We start from the raw sequence: 20,978 nt of genomic DNA on the forward strand, positions 1-20,978 counted from the left end.
TCCCACTTGGCCACGCTGTGGAAAAATGGCTACTGAGAGCCTCAGCAGAACACCTGCCCCCAGCCTGACCTGTTGTTAGTGGATTTAATCCCGAGAGAATGACAGGCTAGTTACAAGAAATGCTCCACTGCTTTTTCTTTTCTCTCGCTCCCCCTCCTCTCCCTCTCTATACCTAATGGAGAGGTATAGCCACATGAGTTTTGTGGGTTTTATTTTTTTTGCCCTTTCTTTTCACAACACAGATAAAGGACAAAAACACAGACCGTGTGCACAGAAAGAACTAGATTTTTGTTTCTGGCTGGCAGATCTTTTCCACTGCCTCTTTGTATTTACAAATTTGTGTGGTTTGCTCAGTTTTCCCCTCTGAGGACAACACCCGAGCAAACAGATGATGCCAAACTGTTTCACTTGACTGCAGTGATGGTTTTCCTTGGAGTTCATATTGTCAGTGTTGTCATCACCGTGCTGCTCAGAGGCATGCGCATCCTTTAAAAGATCTTCATCCGATATTGTACAAATAGACCCTCCAAAGCCTTCTCACCATGTGGTACAGCTTTTATTTTTCTTCCTGCAAATTGAACTTCGGACCCAAAATCATGCTATTCGCTCTCAGTTCAGGGAGCAAAAATAGACAATGTGCAATACTTTTTTTTTCTTTCTTTTCTTGAGTAGGAGATTTTTCTATCTGCCGCCATGTGCTTTCTCATTATGCACCCCTTTGTCCCTTGTTTTCTATCTGGAAAAACCACAAAACTCAGCCTGTCTGCCGCATCATGTCTGGCAAGCATGGAAACAATCACCCATCAAGGGCAAAACATTCACAAGTATTCAGCTGGAATGTGGGGGCAAAAAAAGGCATTATACTTGCAGCGTTCTGTATTTGTCAGGAGTGGGAATGTCATAGATTTAGCAGGAGCAGGACGGGCTGTAGAGGCAGAGGAGGGATACGAGGTGCCATCATGGCTGTCAGACCCATCCTTTCCCCCCTGAGGGCTCTGCTGTACATGGGCAGATATTCTTGCTGCTTACAATAGAAAATCAGAGACGGAGCAGGTCACTCATCCCGAGAGTGCGCCTGCTCTCTGCATACATTCTCTGTTTTCTGCTGTTTTGTCTCCCGGTCTGATGGTGTTTCCATGTCATTTATGTGGAAATTCAAAATGTCAAGGCTGCCATATGTTCTGCTGCTCCTTTGTAGGTCCATGCTTATGTTTCCCTGCGTGTCCAAGTCAGTCTTCATTTTCAGCTTGATCCACTCTCTGTGTCTGCACACTGTGACAAATGAAGTCTCTTTCTACTTGACCTCCACTACTAAGCGTGGACAAAACAGGAGTGATTAGAAGAATCACATTTTCCCTTTAATGCTGTTTTCCTTCCAGCTCTATCAGTCAGGACTCCTGTTTATCTAACTGTGAACAGCTGCAGGTAGGACTCCAGCCTGACAGCTTTTGTAAATAGCCCGCTCAGCTTTGCGGGTGATATAGGCTATTTATTATTTCGCATGCTATATCAAACAATGATTAGGCTCTTTTTTTTTTTCTTTTTTTTTTTGCTTACTTAAAATGAATAAATAAATTACTAATCTGTGTAACTGTGCGCATGGCTGGGTTTCAATCTGATTCTGCTGGAAAAATGGTTGGAAGAATCTAATTATATCTATAGGTTAATTAAGTTAACCAGCGTCTTCTCAGAAAGCTGAGATTGATTCCAGCTCTAGTGAGGGACAGAAGAAGTGGAGGGCACACCTCCCGCGTTTGTTTTCGTCTCACGCGCGCACACGCACACACATATACAAGCGCGCGCACAAGCAGATACAGAGGGAGGGAGAGAGTTTGCCCCACATCTTTATCGCTATAACTACCCTCCACTAGTGAGACAGTCAGTGACGGAGCCTTCCGCAGGGGACAGACCGCCACGCGCTCTCAGGTGATTCTCTGTCTGTCTTCTTTTTCTGCCTTTTTGGGAAATTTGTCAACTCTGAGGAAGAGGATGATGATGATGATGTTCATCCAGCCTGTGGGAAGAAAAACTACAAACGGAGTCTAAATAAACATCCTCACCCGCCGCGTGGATCCAAACTTCACCAGAAACGGTTTTACAGGTGAGTTTATTTATGTTCACTTGGAAAAACGAGCCCTGACATTCAGATCCTTCGCGAATTGCTCTCTCTCTCTCTCTTTAAAAAAAAGAAGGGAAAAAAAAAGAAATGCATTAACTTTAGCCTAATAAGGCAAGCGGAGAAAAAAAAGCTGCACATAAAATTTAAGTAACTTCATTTTTATCGCACAAAAGTTTAAAAATGATACAGAAAAAAATCACATTTAGTGTCACCAAACGGAAAGCGCTGTTTTGTGGACGCCCTTTGCTTCGGGTAGACTAGTTGACCTGTTTCACGCAGATTAATGTCATCTAAAGTCTGCATGAAATTTCACCGGCATCGTTATCATGTCGGTGCAGGTTCATTTTGTCAAAAACTATGTTGGGTGCAGGAAATTCCGAGAATGTCTTTTCTATTTCGGATTAAATGCCTTTTAAAATTAGGAAGGGATATTAGAAAAAAAAATAATTGGAAACTGCAGTCACCAGCTGTAACCACAGCTGTATTTGCTTTGGGAGCCTCCCCACCCCGGTCTTTCTCAATCCCATTCTTATTAATGCAGCAGATGATTATTTTTGCTAATTGGGGATTTGCATGCATCTGCATTTAGTATGTTAATAACGGACCGTTGAGTGCGTGCTGAGCCAAATCCTCTGCACAGTTTATAAGGCACAGAGGGCAGCTTGATGGACATCAGAGGGCTGTCACCCAGTCACCTTCAGGCATATCATCCAAATCTAGGCCGCTTGAGTCGGGGTTGAAACCCTCAGCCCTGCTGTCAGGACAACAGAGACACATGACAGTTTTTATTCTATTATGAAAATGGGGAGAAAGCGGAGGGTGCTTGACATTTTAAGAGGATAGTCTTTTAATCAAATTCAAGGAGTGTTTTGTGATTTCAGTCTGGGAACAAGAACATCATATGGCCATGCTTGTGTCAGCAAAACAAGAACAGGCTGCCCTCACACCACCTACAGACCCACATGGTTTTATTTATTTGTTTTAAAGAAAGGAAAAAAAACCATATTTAAAGCAGAGTCCCAGTTGGTTTTGCTCATGTTGCTTTTTTTAAACTTTTGCCTCTAAACTGTGGGAGAAGCGAGCAGATGCTAACACCCAGACTGCTGCTGGGTTATTTTTTTTCCAGCCCTGTCACTTATTGACACTGTGGGACTCGGGCAGGATTAATGTTCACGCAGTTAATAGTGCAGCAGGCAATGCTTGGGCTTATCGATCCAACCCCTTTCTAACCTACATCCTACAATACACATCTCCTCTACCTCACCCTTGGAAGATGATTAAGGGGATATGGCATCATGGGGAAATAAATACAGAGATAAATGAGATGAGCATGTATTGATGGGTGTAATGTAATGCTTTCCTTCTCATCTTAAACTTGTTATTCTGGAGGAGCACAACAGGAGAGGAAAGGGAGGGTTTAAGATGATCTTTTATAATGATTTACGTCCCTTTAATGCAGAAGTACAAGAGAGGATTTTTAACCCTATTAGACCACTTAAACCGTCATTACGGCTTGGACTGTGATTCGTGAGGGAATCACTGCAATAAAACTTGCTGATGGTTCCACTGAAAGTCCAGTTTCATTTCAGAGTTATTAACAAACATTTTTCTTCGATATGCATGACAAGGGGTGATTTTCTAGCAGAGAAACTGTCCTCTTACATGTTTGAGTCCATTTGCATTACATGCCTCTCCATACAGGAGGGCTTTCGTGGAATAAGCCGCGTTTAAGCTCATTCACTGTCTGTCTCTTTAGCCACTGACCTTTTTTCTGCCCCTCCTCCCAAAACATCATAATCTCCCCTTGTGAGCATTTGTTGTGATTGCATGTGTTTGCAGATTAAGTAAAGAGAGAGAGAGAGTCTTCATTTCCAAACTGACCTCTTTTCTCTCAATCTGTCAGATTCTCCCGGCGCAACAGTGTGCGGCTAACTGGGACCTGGTGTGTGTCAGGAGGCTATGGTGAGGCCATGTGCAGGGGCTGGTGTGAGGCGAGATGTAACAGCCTCAGTGGAGGAAGACGTAAAGGACTGGATCTTCACTCATGGCTGCGTGTGTCACTCCTGTTCTTGGCTCTGTGGGGCCAAGTGTTCCCACAGTGCCCGGACAGCTGCCACTGTGCCTGGGACACGGCCACGGTGTTGTGCTCGGATGCCGGGCTGCGGGAGATCCCAGAGGGGATCCCACAAGAAACTGTCTCCCTCCACCTGGAGCGCAATTACATACGGAACATCCCAGAGAGTGCCTTCAGTAACCTGGTCCGCTTGCGGGACCTGTACCTGTCCCACAACCGCATCGACTCGCTTGCCTCTGGGGCCCTGCAACATCTGGGGCCCGAGCTACGCCTGCTGGACCTCTCACATAACCAGCTGAGGCACGTCAGCAAGGAGGAGTTTGGTTCCACTCGTGCAAAGACACGTCTTTACCACAATCCCTGGCACTGTGACTGCACACTCCAGGAGCTGATGGAGACTCTGAACCTGGAGCCTGAGACAGTGAATGGGATAATATGTGAGAGCTCTGTGCGGGGGGTGGGTGAGGGGAGCAGGTGGGAGGATCCGGGGTCACTGGGCGAGCACGCAGGCCAACCGCTGGTTAAACTGCTGGACTCTGGGGTGAATTTCTGCAGTCTGCAGAGGAAGACCACTGATGTAGCCATGCTGGTGACCATGTTTGTGTGGTTCTTCATGGTCATTGTGTATGTAGTGTACTATGTGAGGCAGAACCAAGCCGAGGCTCGCAGACATTTGGAGTACCTGAAGAGTTTACCCAGCCCACGCAAGACCCCTACTGAGACAGATACTCTCAGTACTGGTTTCTAAACTCCTGCTCAGCTGAAATTTAAAAGAAAATGTTATTTTTACCAACCTTGACTTTGAAATTCTATGTGGAGTTATGGTGAAAACCAGCAGTGGAAGATGCACACACACAGGAAACGCAGCTCCCGAACACCCTGCAAATGTCTTCATATTTCCTTTCCCATCATATTTTTTGCTAATTGTGGATAAAACAAATACTTGCTTACTCATCCCACCATCTCAACTGAGAGAAAATTTAAAAATCCCTAAAAGTACAAAGTGAAAGTGTAACATGTAAGACATCTTCTTGCACCCCCTCTTTTATCCTCCCACCATGCTTCATACTGTGTTCTTTTATCTTAAATTAAGCTCTAATTAGGAGTCGTTGACCAACTGACCCTTAATAAAACTACTGAAAGGCACTAATCAGCTGGAGTGTTTATCAGGTCGAGGACAGTGTGCAAACGCTAATGTGTGTCATCTTATAATTGCTTGTCTAATATGTGCACGTGCATTTTTGTGCATAGCTGTGGCCGTTTTTACTTTGATATTATTGATTTTGCGCAGATATAATTTAAGCCTTTTTTAATATATCAGCACTGACCCAGTGTTTATGTGTCACTGGAAAGCCTCTGATCTAAATTTTCTCTAAGGAATCCATTAGAGCTGGAGGTGAACTATTATGTGTCCGTTTAGTATACATACCCAGTATCGCCTGGTGTACAGAGAGTCCAAATCAATTTAGAAAACAATTATTAATACTTATCCAGAGAGGAGCTGGTAGAAAACCTCGAGTCCTGATTATTTGGGACTGCATTTCTTTTTCTTTTCCACAACCCCATCCCAATCGATTTTCTTTTAAAAGGCAGTGTGAAAATAAGCAAAACACTTTGATAATAAATTGCTTTGATTAGAACACAACAGATTGTAGTGTTACAATTAATGCTATTCCTGTAGGTGTACCGCAGGTGCACTGAATCCTCAGCCTAGCTTTTTGCACGCATGCAGAGCAAACCCTGCCTGGATAAACATCCGCATTTCACCCAGTATCACATGATTTAATTGAATTCAGATTTACTGTGGTAATATGTTAGCATTCTGTGAGGAGAGGGTGTGCAATGTGATTTAATAAATCTGGATTTGTCATCCTTCACTGTTGCATTAGAGACTGTAAAAAGCCCTATTTTCAGTTTGCTAGTCAACCTCTTTAAAACGTGTCTCCATACCGGAGTGTGGGATCATAAATGGGGAAAAGTAAGCTTGTTATTTACGGCATAATTTTAGGTTTCACTCTCATTGTATTCAAACACACACACACAAAAAAGACTTTGGAAACAAGGGCAACAATGCAACCCAGTCAGCAATGAGTGGTTTAATGGGAACAGCTAGTTTATAACATGTTTTTATAGGTATGTGAGCCACACAGATCTTCAGATCAATTTGTAATAATTATGACTTAAAAAAAATCTCTTTGGACCTGTTGGTCCATTCTAAAACCAAGTTATGGTTATGGTAAACTACTAATACCAGTATGTTAGCACTGTCATTGTGAGGATGTTGGTAGGATTTAGCTCAGAGCACTGTGCTGAGGGGCCATACAGTGTCATAGAGCTGCTAGCATGGCTTCTTTTTTCATGTATCATCAGTATGTGATCGATTAAAGTGTACAAATGTCTATGTGGCCATTATATACAATAAAATATTATCTTATCTAAAAGCTGGGTTGGTAAAGTGGGAAGAGCCGAGGCACACGCTGGAACAGGTCAACATTTAATGTGTTATATTGATAAGTGTGGTTTGTTTACTTTGGACCCTCAGAGAGAGATTCTGGTTCAGGTCTGCGCTGTTCCCATGCTGTCAGAACTAGAGTCAGTTATTGATATTGTTACGATCTGTGTGTGAAACCAGTCTTGTTGGTAAACCGCAGGCAAGAAGAAGACGAGAATAAAACGGTGGACGCTCGTTATGTGACTTAAAAAGCAAAACTGCCTGTGAATAAACTGTATGTGTAACCGTACATACTCAGAATATTTCTTGAACGTTAGCTGTTTGTCATAAATCCTACATCTAGTGTTGATGTGCCTGAGCTCAGTTTCATGTCTTTATAATAATGCTCCTGGTCTCTCCAGTGATGATTGTAACAACCCCAAAAATCAAAAGTTTTTTCCTGTAGGTTTTTGTTATTATTATTATCATTGATGATGATGTATTTCCATCCCAGTGATTTGTTTTCTTGTCTGTTTGTTCACCCAAAAATATCCAAACAAGGGTAAACTCATATTAGAAAGTATTACATTCAATAATAAATGAGCCATGAAAAGCGACATTGGGGGAAAAACAGAAAAAAAAATACAAATAAAACAAACATTGCTCTACTTTGTTTATAGAAATGCTTCTTGATTTATTTCTACTGAAGATAGAAAAATGCAATTAGAAGAATAGAAATGAAGTACAGAGAGACAAATCGCAGTATGAGCTGATCGTAGTTGGCAGTGTTTCCCATTTCTACTTTACTGTGCATGAAAAGTGAAGGAAACGATTGGAAAACCATCACAGGTACGTTTTTTTTCCATCATCAGTCAAGGCAAAATTAAACCATATCCATCACTGCTCTTCCCTGGAAATACATCCAGATGTTGGCACAGAAACATAAAATGGAAGCAGGGCAGATATGATACGTTGTGTCTTTTTTATTTATGTTTGAATGTTTTTTGTTAAGGACGAGATATTTCATCACCGGGGAGAACAAAACGGAACATAAATAAAACGCAACTTCAGCCTTTGACTTGGTTTTGTCTTTTATTTCCAATTTACATTAATTAAAACGTAACAAAAACAAGTCATGATCATAATAATATAATAATGCTATTATTATTAATAATAATATTATTATTAATAATAGAAAATATACACAACCTCACACAAATGGACCCTCTGGCTGGCTGTAGGACCGGAGCAACAAAGTCAAACACGCTTTACATCGTGAGTGTGAAGCAGAGGGCGCGTGCTGTGAGGAGACTGAAGGCAGGAAGCAGAGAGGGATGAAGGTCAGAGCGGGTGGGGGGCAGCAGACTGGGCTTTAATGATCAAATTTTCAAATCTTCAACATGTTGGTCACACAAATGTAAAGATTTGAGGTGGAAAAGGCCTCAGTTTCAACTTGTCAAGATCTTCTTTTTTTAGCGTGAGGTAGCTTTAACATACCAAAACAAATGTTAGGAAAAGAAAAAGAAAACAATTTTTAAAGAAATGAACATGACTTGATTGTAAAAATTTACGAGGGGGCCATATTTGTTTATGTACGAACGCTCGAAGCAAAGGGGGGGGCAAGCCGGGACTTTTATCACCCTGAAATCCAAAATCCTGGGCGACATGCTCTCTCTGAGAAACTGTATATATATGTATACACACATATACATATATATACATATATACAGGTCACTAAATGTGAGTATCTGGCTGATAAAAAATACAAACTGTTTTACAACAATAGCACCATTGACTTTATTTATAATACACAGTAACTTTTGACACACTGTGGCAGTAGAAATAGGAACACCTGCACTTTCTTTGCAGCTTGATTGTTGTCGTTTCATTCTTTAGTGGATATTGTACAGGAGCGATGGGATGGTTAGAAAAGAGGAGGAAGTACGAGAGAGAGTTGGTGGAAATTATTTGTGTGTAAGCCACTTTTCAATACTTAGCAACAAACTCAGTCCTGTCACACCAGGGATCTCAACCTAAACAATAAATAAATAACACCAACACATTGTTTTCTCTCCAATTCCTACGTATGCTCCTGTACTCTCCTCATACTTCCTCCTTCTTGTTCGCGAATATGCAAAAGATTAGTTGGCAGGGAGGGAGAAGGGGTGCAGGTGGGGAGGTAGCATTTTTGGAGAAAACAGGGAGTCCGTGGTTTGGGGTGGACAGGGGCGAGCTGACTGGAGGCAATGCTGGATGAATCACAAATGACAGGTGCTGGTGCCATTCAGTGCAGATATCCTATGGAGTTCAACTTGGAAAAGCACTTTCTACTAAGAAAAAAAGTCCCATTTAAAAAAAAAGTGTCTTGATTTTTCTTTTTTTCTCTTCCTCGCCTCCTTTATCTGAGGTGTGCTCCTCTTTCATGTTATTTTCTTTTTCAAATCTCCACTTCTTTTTTCTCGATAATTTGATCCCTCGTTCTTTACAAGAAGCAGACCAGCCCGACATCGACTCCAAACTCCTGGTCTGCTCCACCGATATCCATGGGTGCAATGTCCAGGATGGGCAGACGAGAGGTCTTCTGTGATCTGTATTCAATCACCGTCTTGCCCCATTTTCCCGTGTGTCTCTGTAGAGCGAGAACGACAGGTGCAAACAGCTGTTAAACAACCTCTAACTACTCCAGAAATGGAGAGAATGAGATTAGTTTCGTGAGTGGACACAGCAAGAAATTTGTATGAGCTTTATTGTTCTCTCAGCCACTTTTAACATCCCTCATTACGTTTTTACGATTCTCTGACAGTGTGGGTGTAATGTATATGGATGTCAGCAATATTGCCGGTCTTACCGTGCAGCCATCTTCCAACACAGCGTAAGTGAAGCGGCTGTTGCCCTCGGCTCTGATCTCCACGTCATTGGAGCCCTGCAGCAGCACGGCCTTCTTCAGGTTGCTTGTCGAGCCGTCCATGTAGGCCACGCTGTTCTTACAGTGGTAGGTGATGTTTTGAGAAGCCTCAGTGGACAGCAGTCTCAGGAACGTCATCTGAATGGCGGCAGTGTTGGGCGCCAGGCTGTCATCGCCATAGTTAAACTGCATTGCATAGGAATTGAAGGAAGGGAAAGTTAGAATAACAGTTGCAATTGTTTTTATGGTTCAGTTTATACGCATGTGTGTTTTTTTCCTGGTTGTTGAGATGATGTTTCAGATTTTAAAAACCTTACATACAGGGGCTTTAAGAGGGAGTCATTGATTTTATGTCCTCGCTCAGCCAAAATGTGCTTTTTATTCTTCTGCTAAACTTTATTTATAAGGTTTCTTCTTGAGACCAAGATGCTTTTTAACTTCGCTTTAAGTAAGACTAGTATAGACTTAAGAGAAAACGATGGAAAAGGCACTGCTCATCGTGCAGCAGAATCCATAGACGTGTCAATCAATGATCAATATTTATGCTGAACTGCCGACCTGCCTCCACTGTTTTCATATCATTGACTTTTTAAAATAGTTTAACATGTGCATAGCAGTGAATCCGCTTCCCGTTTCACAGGCACAGAGAATTTAAAAATGTTGATGCAACTTACATGGAATCCTCCATTCATGCTTTCTCCGAACCAGACATGTTTGCGGTCCTTGCTCTTGCTGGTCCACCAGTTCTTGCGAGGGATGCTGGAAGGCTTGGGGTGGACGCAGGACTCCCCTGTCTCCATGTTGCAGAAGACCTTAATAGCATCTACGGTGCAGCCTTGATTGGGATCAATCCAGTACTCTCCTGCAGATGGAAAAAGATAGGAACATGGGAGCGCATCATTCTCGGTCTTTGGTAAATTAAAAATCTGATAATACTTGGAAATTTATTGTATAATGTTCTGTTTTTCTAATATTGAAAAAATAGACTAAATCAGCTCAATCCAAACACTCCCCAACTGCAGAACCTTGGCTAATACAAACCTTGACTTTACTAAATTGAGATGGCAAAAAATTCCTGTCTGTTTTCTCATCTCACCCCAAATTTAACCAATTCCCCTCGGTGTCACTCACCACTCTTCCAGTCAGGGTGGCACAGTTTCAGGTCTCTGCAGGTGCGAGCAGGGTTTTTCTTGGATCCCTCAGGGCTGCGGATGTTCTCAATCTGGTTGTTGAGAGATTTGAGAGTGGCGTCGACCTCAGCATCATGCTGTCGGAGATTTCCAGAAGCCTGGTCGGCTCTCATGTACCTGAGAGGATCGGGGCCTTTCTCAGTCTGACCCAGACCAGCGAAGGCAGACATATCGATGCCAGGGCCCGGGGGACCAGGAGGACCAGGGGGTCCGGGGTTTCCAGGAGGACCCTGAGAGAAAAGAATAAAGACGGGAGGGTTATATACTTCTTCTTTTTTTGTTGAGTCTTGCAATCATTGCACTTCTGCATTATTTTGCCCTTTTCTGTCAAACCCGTCAAGCCTCTCTCTTCCTGATGGGTTCAGGAAATCCTCTACAATCTGTTCTTGTATCTCATTTCTATTAACTTGTCTGAGACTTCACTCCCACTTTCAGCATCCACGTAGTAAGCGAGTCATTCATTTCCACTGATACTCACATTTAATTTGACCTTTGCTAAATTTTTCCTTCCTGTTTTTCAGTCCATTAATTGCCACTTAATTTGTCCGTTTCTTGTTGCAGTGCACCTACAATTCCTGCTTCAATATGAAATTATGAAATGCAGACACAGTTTCTGCAGCTCCTACACCATAAGTGTGCCCTCCTTGCAGACTGACTTTATGTCTTCTACTTATATCTTTAATAAGGACAACAAATTTGCTATAATCTGGTATAATAATAAAAAACAAACATTAAAAAAACTTATTTCATTTATATATATACTTAATTTTGTCCCATGTGGACATTATGTTTCTACCTTTTTATAATATTTTGCTGCTACTCTTTGTACCAATCAATAAAACGTGTTAATTTATATAATGGTTTTGATTTAAATTTGAAACCCCCCCCCGACTAATAGTGTTTTTTCTTTTGCGACAGGGACAGAGAGGAAGGATCGTGTCATGACTGACTGTGATGTAAATCAGCGAATAATGTTCTACGAAATTATTTGCGCAAATGTTCAACTCACGTCACACAACTAAACCCCTCAGATCTCGCACTCATGATGTCATGAGGTCGTGACAGTCGTGCACAGTTTCCAATCTTGTCCCATTCTTGTTTTTTCAATTCTTGAAAACAACTTTGGCATTCTCACGTATTTAACACAAACCTGTTTTTTGCAGAATGTAGCAAAAAGTAATAAAAAAAACTATTAGAAATATGTGACGGAGCAAATTAAATAAAAAAGAAAAGAAAAGAGGAGCATGAATTTAATGAGCACAAAAAAAGCACTCACAGCAGGACCGGTCTCTCCACTGCGACCACGGGGTCCAGGGGGTCCAATGGGTCCAGGCAGACCATTTGAACCGTCTTTTCCAGCAGGGCCAACGGGTCCAGGTGGTCCCTGCAGAGACAGTTTGAGACGTTAAGGTCTGAAGATGAAGCATTTAAAGAAGCTAATGGTTTTTCAAAGTGACTGCCACTTTTTATTACAGTTGAGTATTTGTACTCACACGTTGTCCTGCAGGTCCAGCAGGTCCAGTAGCACCCTGGTCTCCAGGTTGACCCTAAAGTAGAAGAAATACAGTAAATACCTGAAGCATGATGACAAGAAAACTGCACTACAGCAAAGGCACGAATTAGTTGAAATGACTGAGCTGGTGTACAACAAAGTTCAGGAGGCAGACGTATGTTTACAGGCAGAAAGTGATGCTTACTGGAGGTCCGGGGAGACCCTGCAGACCAGTGAAGCCTCGGTGTCCCTTCTGTCCTCTTTCACCAGCTTCTCCTGCCTCGCCTTTGTCACCACGGGGTCCTTGGGGCCCCTGAGAACAAAGCGTGGTAATATGTGTGTGAATTTCAAGAGTTAATTTAAGCCTTGTGGCTAAACCAATTTTCTTTTGTTTATTCAGGCCAGAAATTATTCAAGACTTGGCATGCAGCTTTGTTTCTCTCAGAAAGAAACATACAGGCATTCCTCGGGCACCAGCAGGTCCTGAAGATCCAGCAGGTCCTTGTGGACCCTGAAACACAAAAGAAACAAAAGGAATTATGGACCATACGAACACAATGACGATTATTCTAACTTTTCAAATTCAAATTCAAATTTTATAAACTTTTAATAATCTGCTAGTAGAAATTTCATTAATAATTACAGTAAGTTTCATTTTCAAGATTTAGCAATTTGTCTTCACTCTGTGCTTGTCATTGTGTACCAGCTGTGTACCTCCTTGTTCAACAATATGCTTGTATACCAGTCAAATATGTCTGCGTTTAGGAAGCAAACTGTGATAAAATAGTCTACAATTGTTAACATAGTACACTGACTGAATGTTATGTAAATGAGAAAAGCAAGCACAGAGTTTAATTTTCCTCTTAGACCACAGGTCACTCAGGGATAAAACACTTGAGACATACTCCTCAGCACTCGCTATCAGACAATATGCTAATTTCCAGCAGAGAAAAATCCACCTTATATAAATCTCATAAGGCCAAACAAACTTTGCTCTTCAGCTGCAGCTTTTCTAGGAACATCCTATTTTAATTTAGCTTGTCTTGGAGGTAATACTCACAGGCTCTCCTCTGTCTCCCTGTTTGCCAGTGGGACCAACTGGGCCAGAAGCACCAGGAGCGCCCGGAGCACCAGGAGCACCAGCAGGACCAGTGTTACCACGCTCACCCTGCAGAGGGAGAGCACAACAGTCAGGGATTTACATGTAACGTAACATAACTCAATTACTGCTATCTACTTAAGCACAAGGTTTGATAAAAGATGGTAAAAATACAAATTTAATGCACATATACTATATAAATACATTTTTATAAAACTGTGCACTCAGAATAAAGCTGCTCAAAATACAGAAGTCCAAAATGTTGTGCAGATACCTCTGCAATTAATCATTTGTCGTAGCAGACGAAGAAAAAACTGAGTGAATATGATTGTGTTTTAAACACTATTGCATGTGATTGTATATTACAGGAGGCTGAATCTATAAAAGCATCTCATCAGGCTTCCGGCTGCAGTTTTGCTTTGCTTCACGCTGCTGCTGTTGTGCAGTCTTACGCCACTATCGTGCAATACTGATTTGAACGTTTCCAAAATATCAATAAGGGTATTAAAAATTGGATGATAAGACCCAGACTTGCTTCTCACCTTATTTCCAGGAGAACCATCTCTACCGGGAGGTCCATCAGATCCAGGGGTGCCCTGTCAGATAATGGAACCAAATCAAATGTTAATAGTTTCCACCAAACCAGATGTCCCCTTAACTGAATACAGATCAGCTGCATAATAAACCTGCTCCAATGAGGCGCAATATTAATGTGGTGTAAACACAATGCAAATGTAAACATGACACAACGGCGGTGCATAGTAACGGACTTCACCTGTCGGAGGAAAACAGCTGAGAGCCCTAATGTTGCAGATATGAATCTAATTCACACATGCTGCATGCTAGCTATTCCCTGACCTCTCTGCCAGGCTCTCCAGCAGGTCCAGTCAGTCCAGGTGGTCCAACAGGTCCAGGGGGTCCACGGTCTCCAGGACCACCAGAAGCTCCTTGCTTTCCAGGCTCACCCTGAGGAGAAATGAGAGAAAAGACTTTTAACTGACTTCATTCAGTTGTTACCGTTATTATTATTTATTTAGTCGGATTATTCCGCTACATAAAATATAACATGTTTGATGAATGCTGTCATTTTAGGTTAAAAGCTTAGCTTCTGCTGTAAAATTAGGAAAACAAGAAACAATTCTGGGGTCTTGTGGATATAGAAATAATGTCATATTTAATTTGAGTATGATTCTGGTCTGTAGTCATTGTCCTTTTTGTCGACCAATCACAGCTTTGTGAATGATCAGAGAGGATTAACTGAGCTCATAAAGGTCCTCATAGGCCACCTTAAAAACCTGTCAAGATGGTCATTATATATAACTGGGATAAAAGGGTACATTTTTGTACATAGTATGCTTGTGCATATTCCTACAGTACATATCAAATTTTTATAAATCATTCATAAATATTATCCTCAGTTTAAAAAAAAAAAGGTAACTGAATCCACAGTTCGACTTCACTTCCGCTACTAAAATCATTTTCTCTGCTTGAAACATTCCTGGGTGACTTTCCTGGCATCACTGCTGTTTCCTTGGCATCCCTTTCATGCGTACGGATGAATAATTGATGGTGAGGACATGCCCACTGAGATGTTGTAAGTAGGGGACAAGCTCATGTCACGTATCTAATAGTGTGAGACGCAAGAAGGGGAGGCTTCTTGTCACATGTCATCTTGTGCATCAGATAGACTCACATGGAGAGCAGCCCTAGCTCATGTGAGATTCGATTTGACTGTGACCCAATTAGGGCAGCAGAATGACAGTGGAGCCTGTCTGAAGGCTTTGCACATTCACTCGTACTAAGTGACAAAACAGTAGGCACTCTGCTCTTAAGGCGTCTTCCTGAATATTTATTTTACCACCCTGTTTCTGAAAAAGTTGGGAGGCTGTGCGAAATGTTAAGCGCAGTGCAAGGATTTTGAAACCTTTTGCAGGTATGAATGCAATGCACAAAAACAGAATGGAAAGTAGAGATTTGTAGTTACATTTGTTTACATTTTTGTTTTTAAACTGACAGATATTAAGTTGCTTCCAGCAAAGATATGGAAACACCTCAATCTGAGTAACTACAGACACACAAGTGGAAGAAATCCAAACAAGAAAAACACTTCAAATCTATGAGCTCCAACTTTACTGGATTAGAGTTTAAAAAACACCAAAACGATTACATAATTACATCACCAACTATTTTCAACACTGATTTTCTTTTCTTAAGTTGTTTTTTTGATCAATCAATTAATGTCAAAATGTCAAAATCCAAAAAAAAAGGAGAAAATCAATAAAAAAAATCAACGGGTAAGAAAACAACCTTTGTTCTCTAGTTTATCTGAAGCATGGAAAATTAATTGTATTACATTATATATCACAAATATTTATATCACAAATGATTTTGCTTATGTCTCATGACTAATACATGAGCTGATATTGTAATTTTATTTCAGCTCCATTACTGTGAATTAAATGTCTACATAACATTTCTACAAAATAGATAACAAACATTTTAAATTTGTAATGTTTGACTCTTGGAAATTATGAGGATCATATTTTAGGATTTATTCTGACATAGACTAAATAATGTGTCGTTTTATTAAACTAAATAACTGACAGACAATTTGCAAGTTGAACTTTATGAGTGGGTGAGTGGGTATATTACTTACAGAAGGCCCAGGCAGACCAGGGAAACCTCTCTCGCCACGCTGTCCAGGGAGACCAACAATACCACGCTGACCAGCCAATCCCTGAGGACCTGAAGGACCAGGCGGGCCCTGAGAGGAGAAAGGTGGCAGAGCGGTGGTTATATAGATTTTTACTATTATTATTATTTTGGGTGGGTATGGATTAATTTAACAACTATCAACAAACAATTTTGATCATATAGGTATCAACAACCAAGAAAATCAGCTGAGAAAAATCAAGAGATTTTACAGTTTATAAATTTAACTTCTAGTTAAAACAAATCTGAAAATCTAAACCTAATCAATAAAAAAAAAATCACCCAAGCTAGAAAGTGCACAAATACTAAAACGAGTGAATACATGGATATAAAATTACAAACTAAACAATGTAATATAATATAAATGGGTTCAAGCACCTTTCATTCTGGTGTCCCATAGACTCTAATATATCTGCGTTTAGGACTAAATAATTTTAGCCACCGGTATAACAGGATGTCACACAGAAAGGTGACGGTGTCTTCAAAGAATTGTTTAAGAGAAAGAAAAATATATGATTGATAGTTAAGTAAGAGGACTGATGGGGCTCTAATTTCTATCCTTTTAATGTGAAGTTACAGTGAGAAGCCTTTCTTGGATAACAGCTAATAAAACACTCAAAGTGATCCATCAATCACCAGCCACTTTATAAGGCACGCCTGTTCCACTGATTGTTAGCGCAAATCTAATCATCCAATTATGTGGCAGCAAATCAGTGGCTTTAGCCAGGCAGACATTGTAAAGAAGATCTGCTGAAGTTCAAACTGAGAGTCAGAATGGGGAAGAAAGGGGATTTAACTCTTTTCCTCTTGAATGCGCAGTAGGGGTAATAACCCTTGTATATTTCAGGCCTGCTGATGGAGAAACAGAAGACCACGCTGGGTGCTGTTCCCATCAGCTAAGAACAGGAAACTGAAGCTGCGATTCACACAGGCTCACCTAACTGGTCAGCGGAAAGCTGGAAAGACGTTATCTAATGAGTGTCTTGAGAACTAGGTTCAGGATAAAAAACATGCATGCATAAAAGTTGAGCATTGTTTAAATGCCACAGCCTGCATGTGTATTGTTGCTGACCATGTCTTTATGCCCCTTTATGACCACAGTGAACAGAAGGATGATGAAACGTGTCACAAAGCTCAAACTGGTGTCTTGAACATGAGAATAAATTCACTATTCTCTGATGGCATCCACAATAGAGCAGCTTTGATTTGGGCTTTTTGTAAACAAAAGGGGGGGGGGTCTAACCTAGCAGCAGCAAGTTGTTCCTAATTAAGTGGCAGGTGAGTGTGCACAGTTCATTTAACACATACAGACATGCAACTAAAAGAGAAAAGCCGGGAGGTTATGCAGGGCGCTATTTCTTGCAGGTTTTGTGATGTGTGATGACTTTTTGAGGCATCACTTTTGTTTACTGACAAACGCTCAACACAGTTCAATACAATGCAAAGCAAAGATGTGTTTGTGTCCTATGATTTATCTCTTCTGTCATTTGCTACACATGGGATTTTATTCCCAGCTGCAGTTGCACTTTTCAGTGTCAGTCTCTCCATCACCTCTCCTCATCGCCACAGCTCACTCTTTCACATGTCCTCTCCCTGAAAACATGTCCACTATAAACAACTCACTCCAAGTGACAACTGAGCACCCAGTTCAGCTGACAAAGACTTTGATGTGCTGATACATGGTTCAAGGCTGAAAATCTGTAATCTATAGGATGGACGGAGTCTCGGCACAGCAGCTATCTTGATGTTTGGGTAAGCTATCGTCTGTGATATGTATAGTATGGTATGTCATTGTCTTGACTTGTCACGTGTTTGTAACGGGCGCGTGCAGGCAGCTCTGGGGGTAGGCAAAGTAAAAGCCTGGGCTCCTGTCATCAGTCTGTCACTGGCCTGTGCTACCCTGTGCTGTCAGATGTCTCGGCCTGCTATTACAGCCAGTGATGGACACTGACAGCTCTGTGCAGTAATGGAGGGTGTTTCCATTACTGATAAAATTGGCTCTTTGGGCTGACAGAGCCACACAAACGCCGACAGACGTGCAGAAAACAAACACATCTGATCATTTTCTACTCCCCAGAGTAGCTCTAACGACCGCCTAAATATGGTGCACTGAAGAGGTTTCAAGTATTACAAAGTAAAAAGGAGTTGCAGGTGATGCCAGCCAGTGTCTTGAGTGTTTTATGATGGAATCTGATTGTAGAATGAGAAACTCACAGGTGGACCATCCTCTCCAGCGTCTCCCTTCTCTCCGGGAGTTCCAGCGGGACCACGAAGCCCAGCATCACCCTGTCTGCCTGGAGGTCCACCATCTCCCCTCACGCCTTTGGGTCCATCTTTACCGGAAGGACCAGCAGGACCAGGAGGTCCAGGATTACCCTGACAAGTGTGAGCAGGAGGACACATAAATATGAATCATTACTGAAACATATGAGTATTTTTTGTTATTTTAACTATCCAGTGATGATATGTACAGCTCTATATGACTTCAAATAACACATAGACTGTATATTAGAACCCTTACAGGGTTAGCCTGTTTTCTCACAATATGTTTCTTTGCAGCATGTCTGCAGAAAATGAAAATCTAAGCAAACACCTACAGACACACTGTGGTGAAGTGTGGAGGTGTTGAAACAGCAAAGGTAAGCACTTTATAGGTGCAAATTACAAGGTTTCCTATGACACAAAGAAGTCAGGCAGCATTAGAAAACACATCCCTGTTTCACAACAGTTTCTCTTGCTTATAAAACACAAATTAAACCAGCTGTTCTTTTTTTCCCATACCTTTGAAAGATGTAGTTTTATCTTTTTATATAAACTCCACAGTCAGACAAAAATAGATTTTTCTGAAATTATATCAACTACAGTTATACACCAGCAAATATAATTACGATTTATGTTTTTTGGCTCGGTTTGGGAAACCAGTAAACCAATTCAGAATTGATCTTTTCAAAGGATGGCATGGATGCCCCATCAAAGGTCAATAGATGGTTGATGATTTTGAAAATATAGCTTTTGCAGATTTATTCAAAGCCATTTAAACATCAACAGGAGTTTCTGGAACTATGGGGAGATTCACCACCATCTTTAAAATGCTGAATAGCGAATATATTCAGCAGAAGCACACGATAATCAACAGCTTACAGAAAACACTTTATTTTTGCTTTTCCTTTAATTTTTCATTTGCTCTTATCATACTCTTAGTTTTGGTATCACCACTACACGTGTAAAGCTGCACATGGAGTCAGTTTGATGGAGGGTTTAGTCATCAGGACGCTGAACTTACATTGGGGCCAGGGGGTCCAACTCGGCCGGCAGCTCCCGGGAAACCAGTGGCACCCTAACAGAGATGGGCGCATTTAGACAGAGTCACAAATAAAATCCTAAAATAATGCTTCCTGCACATGTTATTATGAGACAAGAGTAAAATAATTTAAAAGTGAGACTCTTTGGTATAGATAAAAATCACTTACAGGAGGTCCCTGAGCACCACGAGCACCTTTAGGTCCAGAAACACCCGTGGGACCCTGAAATGAACATATTCTGTGTTACACTCTGACATTTGTTGTATTTTATAGTAGCTCGTTTCTGTCAGCTAGTTTCTTATTCTGCCTTATGTAGCACAATCACCACCAACAGTTGCTGTCACTTTGTAAACTCCACCATGCATGTTTAAAAGAGAGGTAGAAATGAATGTTTTGCTGATTTGTGCATACATAACAGTTTCTCTTCTTGTAGGAAAAACTGTCACTCAGTGCCTGTCGTACTGTTATATAAAGCTTTTGATTAATAAGAAAAACTGGGATACAAACATCCAGTGTTTTTGTGCAAGCCCTCATTATTTTGGGTTTAGAAAACATATTTATAGTGAAATAATACATGTAGTGACACTTACAGCGGGTCCAGGGGCTCCAGATGGTCCTTGGGGTCCAGGAGCACCAGCGTCTCCCTTCTGTCCAGGTTCTCCCTGCTCTCCCTTGGTTCCAGGCTGACCGTCAGCACCCTGAAAGCAAAAGACAGAAACAGCTGTTGATATACATCAAAGGAAAAAAAGTGAAAGGACTATATCTTAATAATCAAATACTTTCAAAGGTCTTTCACAATTACCTAAAAGAATTGTTTAAAGGCTCATTTTACACATGGAGTTCTGTTTACCTGCTAACACTGCATGTAACATATAACCTGTGTGGAGCCATTATCATATATTAAATGGTTTGTTAAATTATCGATTAACAGATCTAACTAAAAAATATAAGATCTAAGATAAGATGACATTTCTTCACTTGTCTTTTGTGTCGCTGCAATACCAAACTGCTCAAGTACCCCATTTATGATGGAGAAGTACATCAAATTATGCACAAATCTCTGTTTTTAAATCCCAATCAAGTCAGGCCATTGAGTTTATGACTCTCGTCTACAAGTGCTACTGGTGCAGCATTTAGCCTCGTTGTGCCCACAGCGTCTGTGTTACATACACTTTAAAGTGGACCTATTATATTTTTTCTTTCACAGCTCTCAGTTTAAAACATGACCAAAGGTTCAAATGATGCAGTCAGTGAATAGTAATGCCCAAAAGCTCAGGCATTAATCTGCTCTAAATACTCAATTTCATGCATTTTTTTTCTCTTTTGAAGATGTGGGTCATGTAGGCATGTAGCTCTGTGTGGAACTACATAAGCCCCACCTGCATTTCAAATCTTCTGTCTTACTGGGACAGCCAATTAGAAGAAAGCTAGCATAAAGGAAGGAGAGCTGTGGCTTTAGACCAGCGGTCCCCAACCTTTTTTGCGCCATGGACCGGTTTATGTCCGACAATATTTTCACAGACCAGCCTTTAAGGTGTTGCGTATAAATACAAGAAAGTAAAACAGTACCGGTACCAAAAAAAAGGAAGATTTATTCATAATACACGTGAAAAGACCCAGATAAACCGAGGTAATGTTGTCCTCGGGTCAAAAA

General features: G+C 41.1%; 2 protein-coding genes across 3 annotated transcripts in view; one reads left to right on the forward strand and one right to left on the reverse strand.

Annotated features, from left to right (window-relative positions):
- Positions 1-1,992: 1,992 nt before the first annotated feature.
- Positions 1,993-7,699, forward strand: LOC102204430 (leucine-rich repeat-containing protein 3-like). The gene is made up of 2 exons (XM_005740073.1): positions 1,993-2,101; positions 4,023-7,699. Exon 2 carries the CDS (start codon positions 4,090-4,092, stop codon positions 4,939-4,941), a length of 852 nt encoding a protein of 283 aa, XP_005740130.1. The 5' UTR covers positions 1,993-2,101; positions 4,023-4,089; the 3' UTR covers positions 4,942-7,699.
- Positions 7,700-8,396: 697 nt separating this feature from the next.
- col2a1b (collagen, type II, alpha 1b) overlaps positions 8,397-20,978 on the reverse strand; it is a 45,300-nt gene continuing 32,718 nt past the window's right edge. For both annotated transcript variants that reach the window (XM_005740076.2, XM_005740074.2), the window contains 16 exons: positions 19,915-20,022; positions 19,493-19,546; positions 19,306-19,359; positions 18,237-18,398; positions 15,967-16,074; positions 14,169-14,276; positions 13,853-13,906; positions 13,272-13,379; positions 12,669-12,722; positions 12,417-12,524; positions 12,213-12,266; positions 11,996-12,103; positions 10,661-10,949; positions 10,204-10,391; positions 9,473-9,715; positions 8,397-9,253 (listed from right to left, as the gene is read on the reverse strand). In XM_005740076.2, coding sequence (XP_005740133.1) covers positions 9,107-9,253; positions 9,473-9,715; positions 10,204-10,391; positions 10,661-10,949; positions 11,996-12,103; positions 12,213-12,266; positions 12,417-12,524; positions 12,669-12,722; positions 13,272-13,379; positions 13,853-13,906; positions 14,169-14,276; positions 15,967-16,074; positions 18,237-18,398; positions 19,306-19,359; positions 19,493-19,546; positions 19,915-20,022 — 1,947 coding nt within the window. In that variant the 3' untranslated portion in view covers positions 8,397-9,106. The remainder of the gene's footprint in view (positions 9,254-9,472; positions 9,716-10,203; positions 10,392-10,660; positions 10,950-11,995; positions 12,104-12,212; positions 12,267-12,416; positions 12,525-12,668; positions 12,723-13,271; positions 13,380-13,852; positions 13,907-14,168; positions 14,277-15,966; positions 16,075-18,236; positions 18,399-19,305; positions 19,360-19,492; positions 19,547-19,914; positions 20,023-20,978) is intronic.

This window comes from Pundamilia nyererei, unplaced genomic scaffold, assembly GCF_000239375.1.
Source record: "Pundamilia nyererei isolate P.nyererei 1_Seehausen unplaced genomic scaffold, PunNye1.0 scaffold00096, whole genome shotgun sequence".
Lineage (NCBI taxonomy): Eukaryota > Metazoa > Chordata > Actinopteri > Cichliformes > Cichlidae > Pundamilia > Pundamilia nyererei.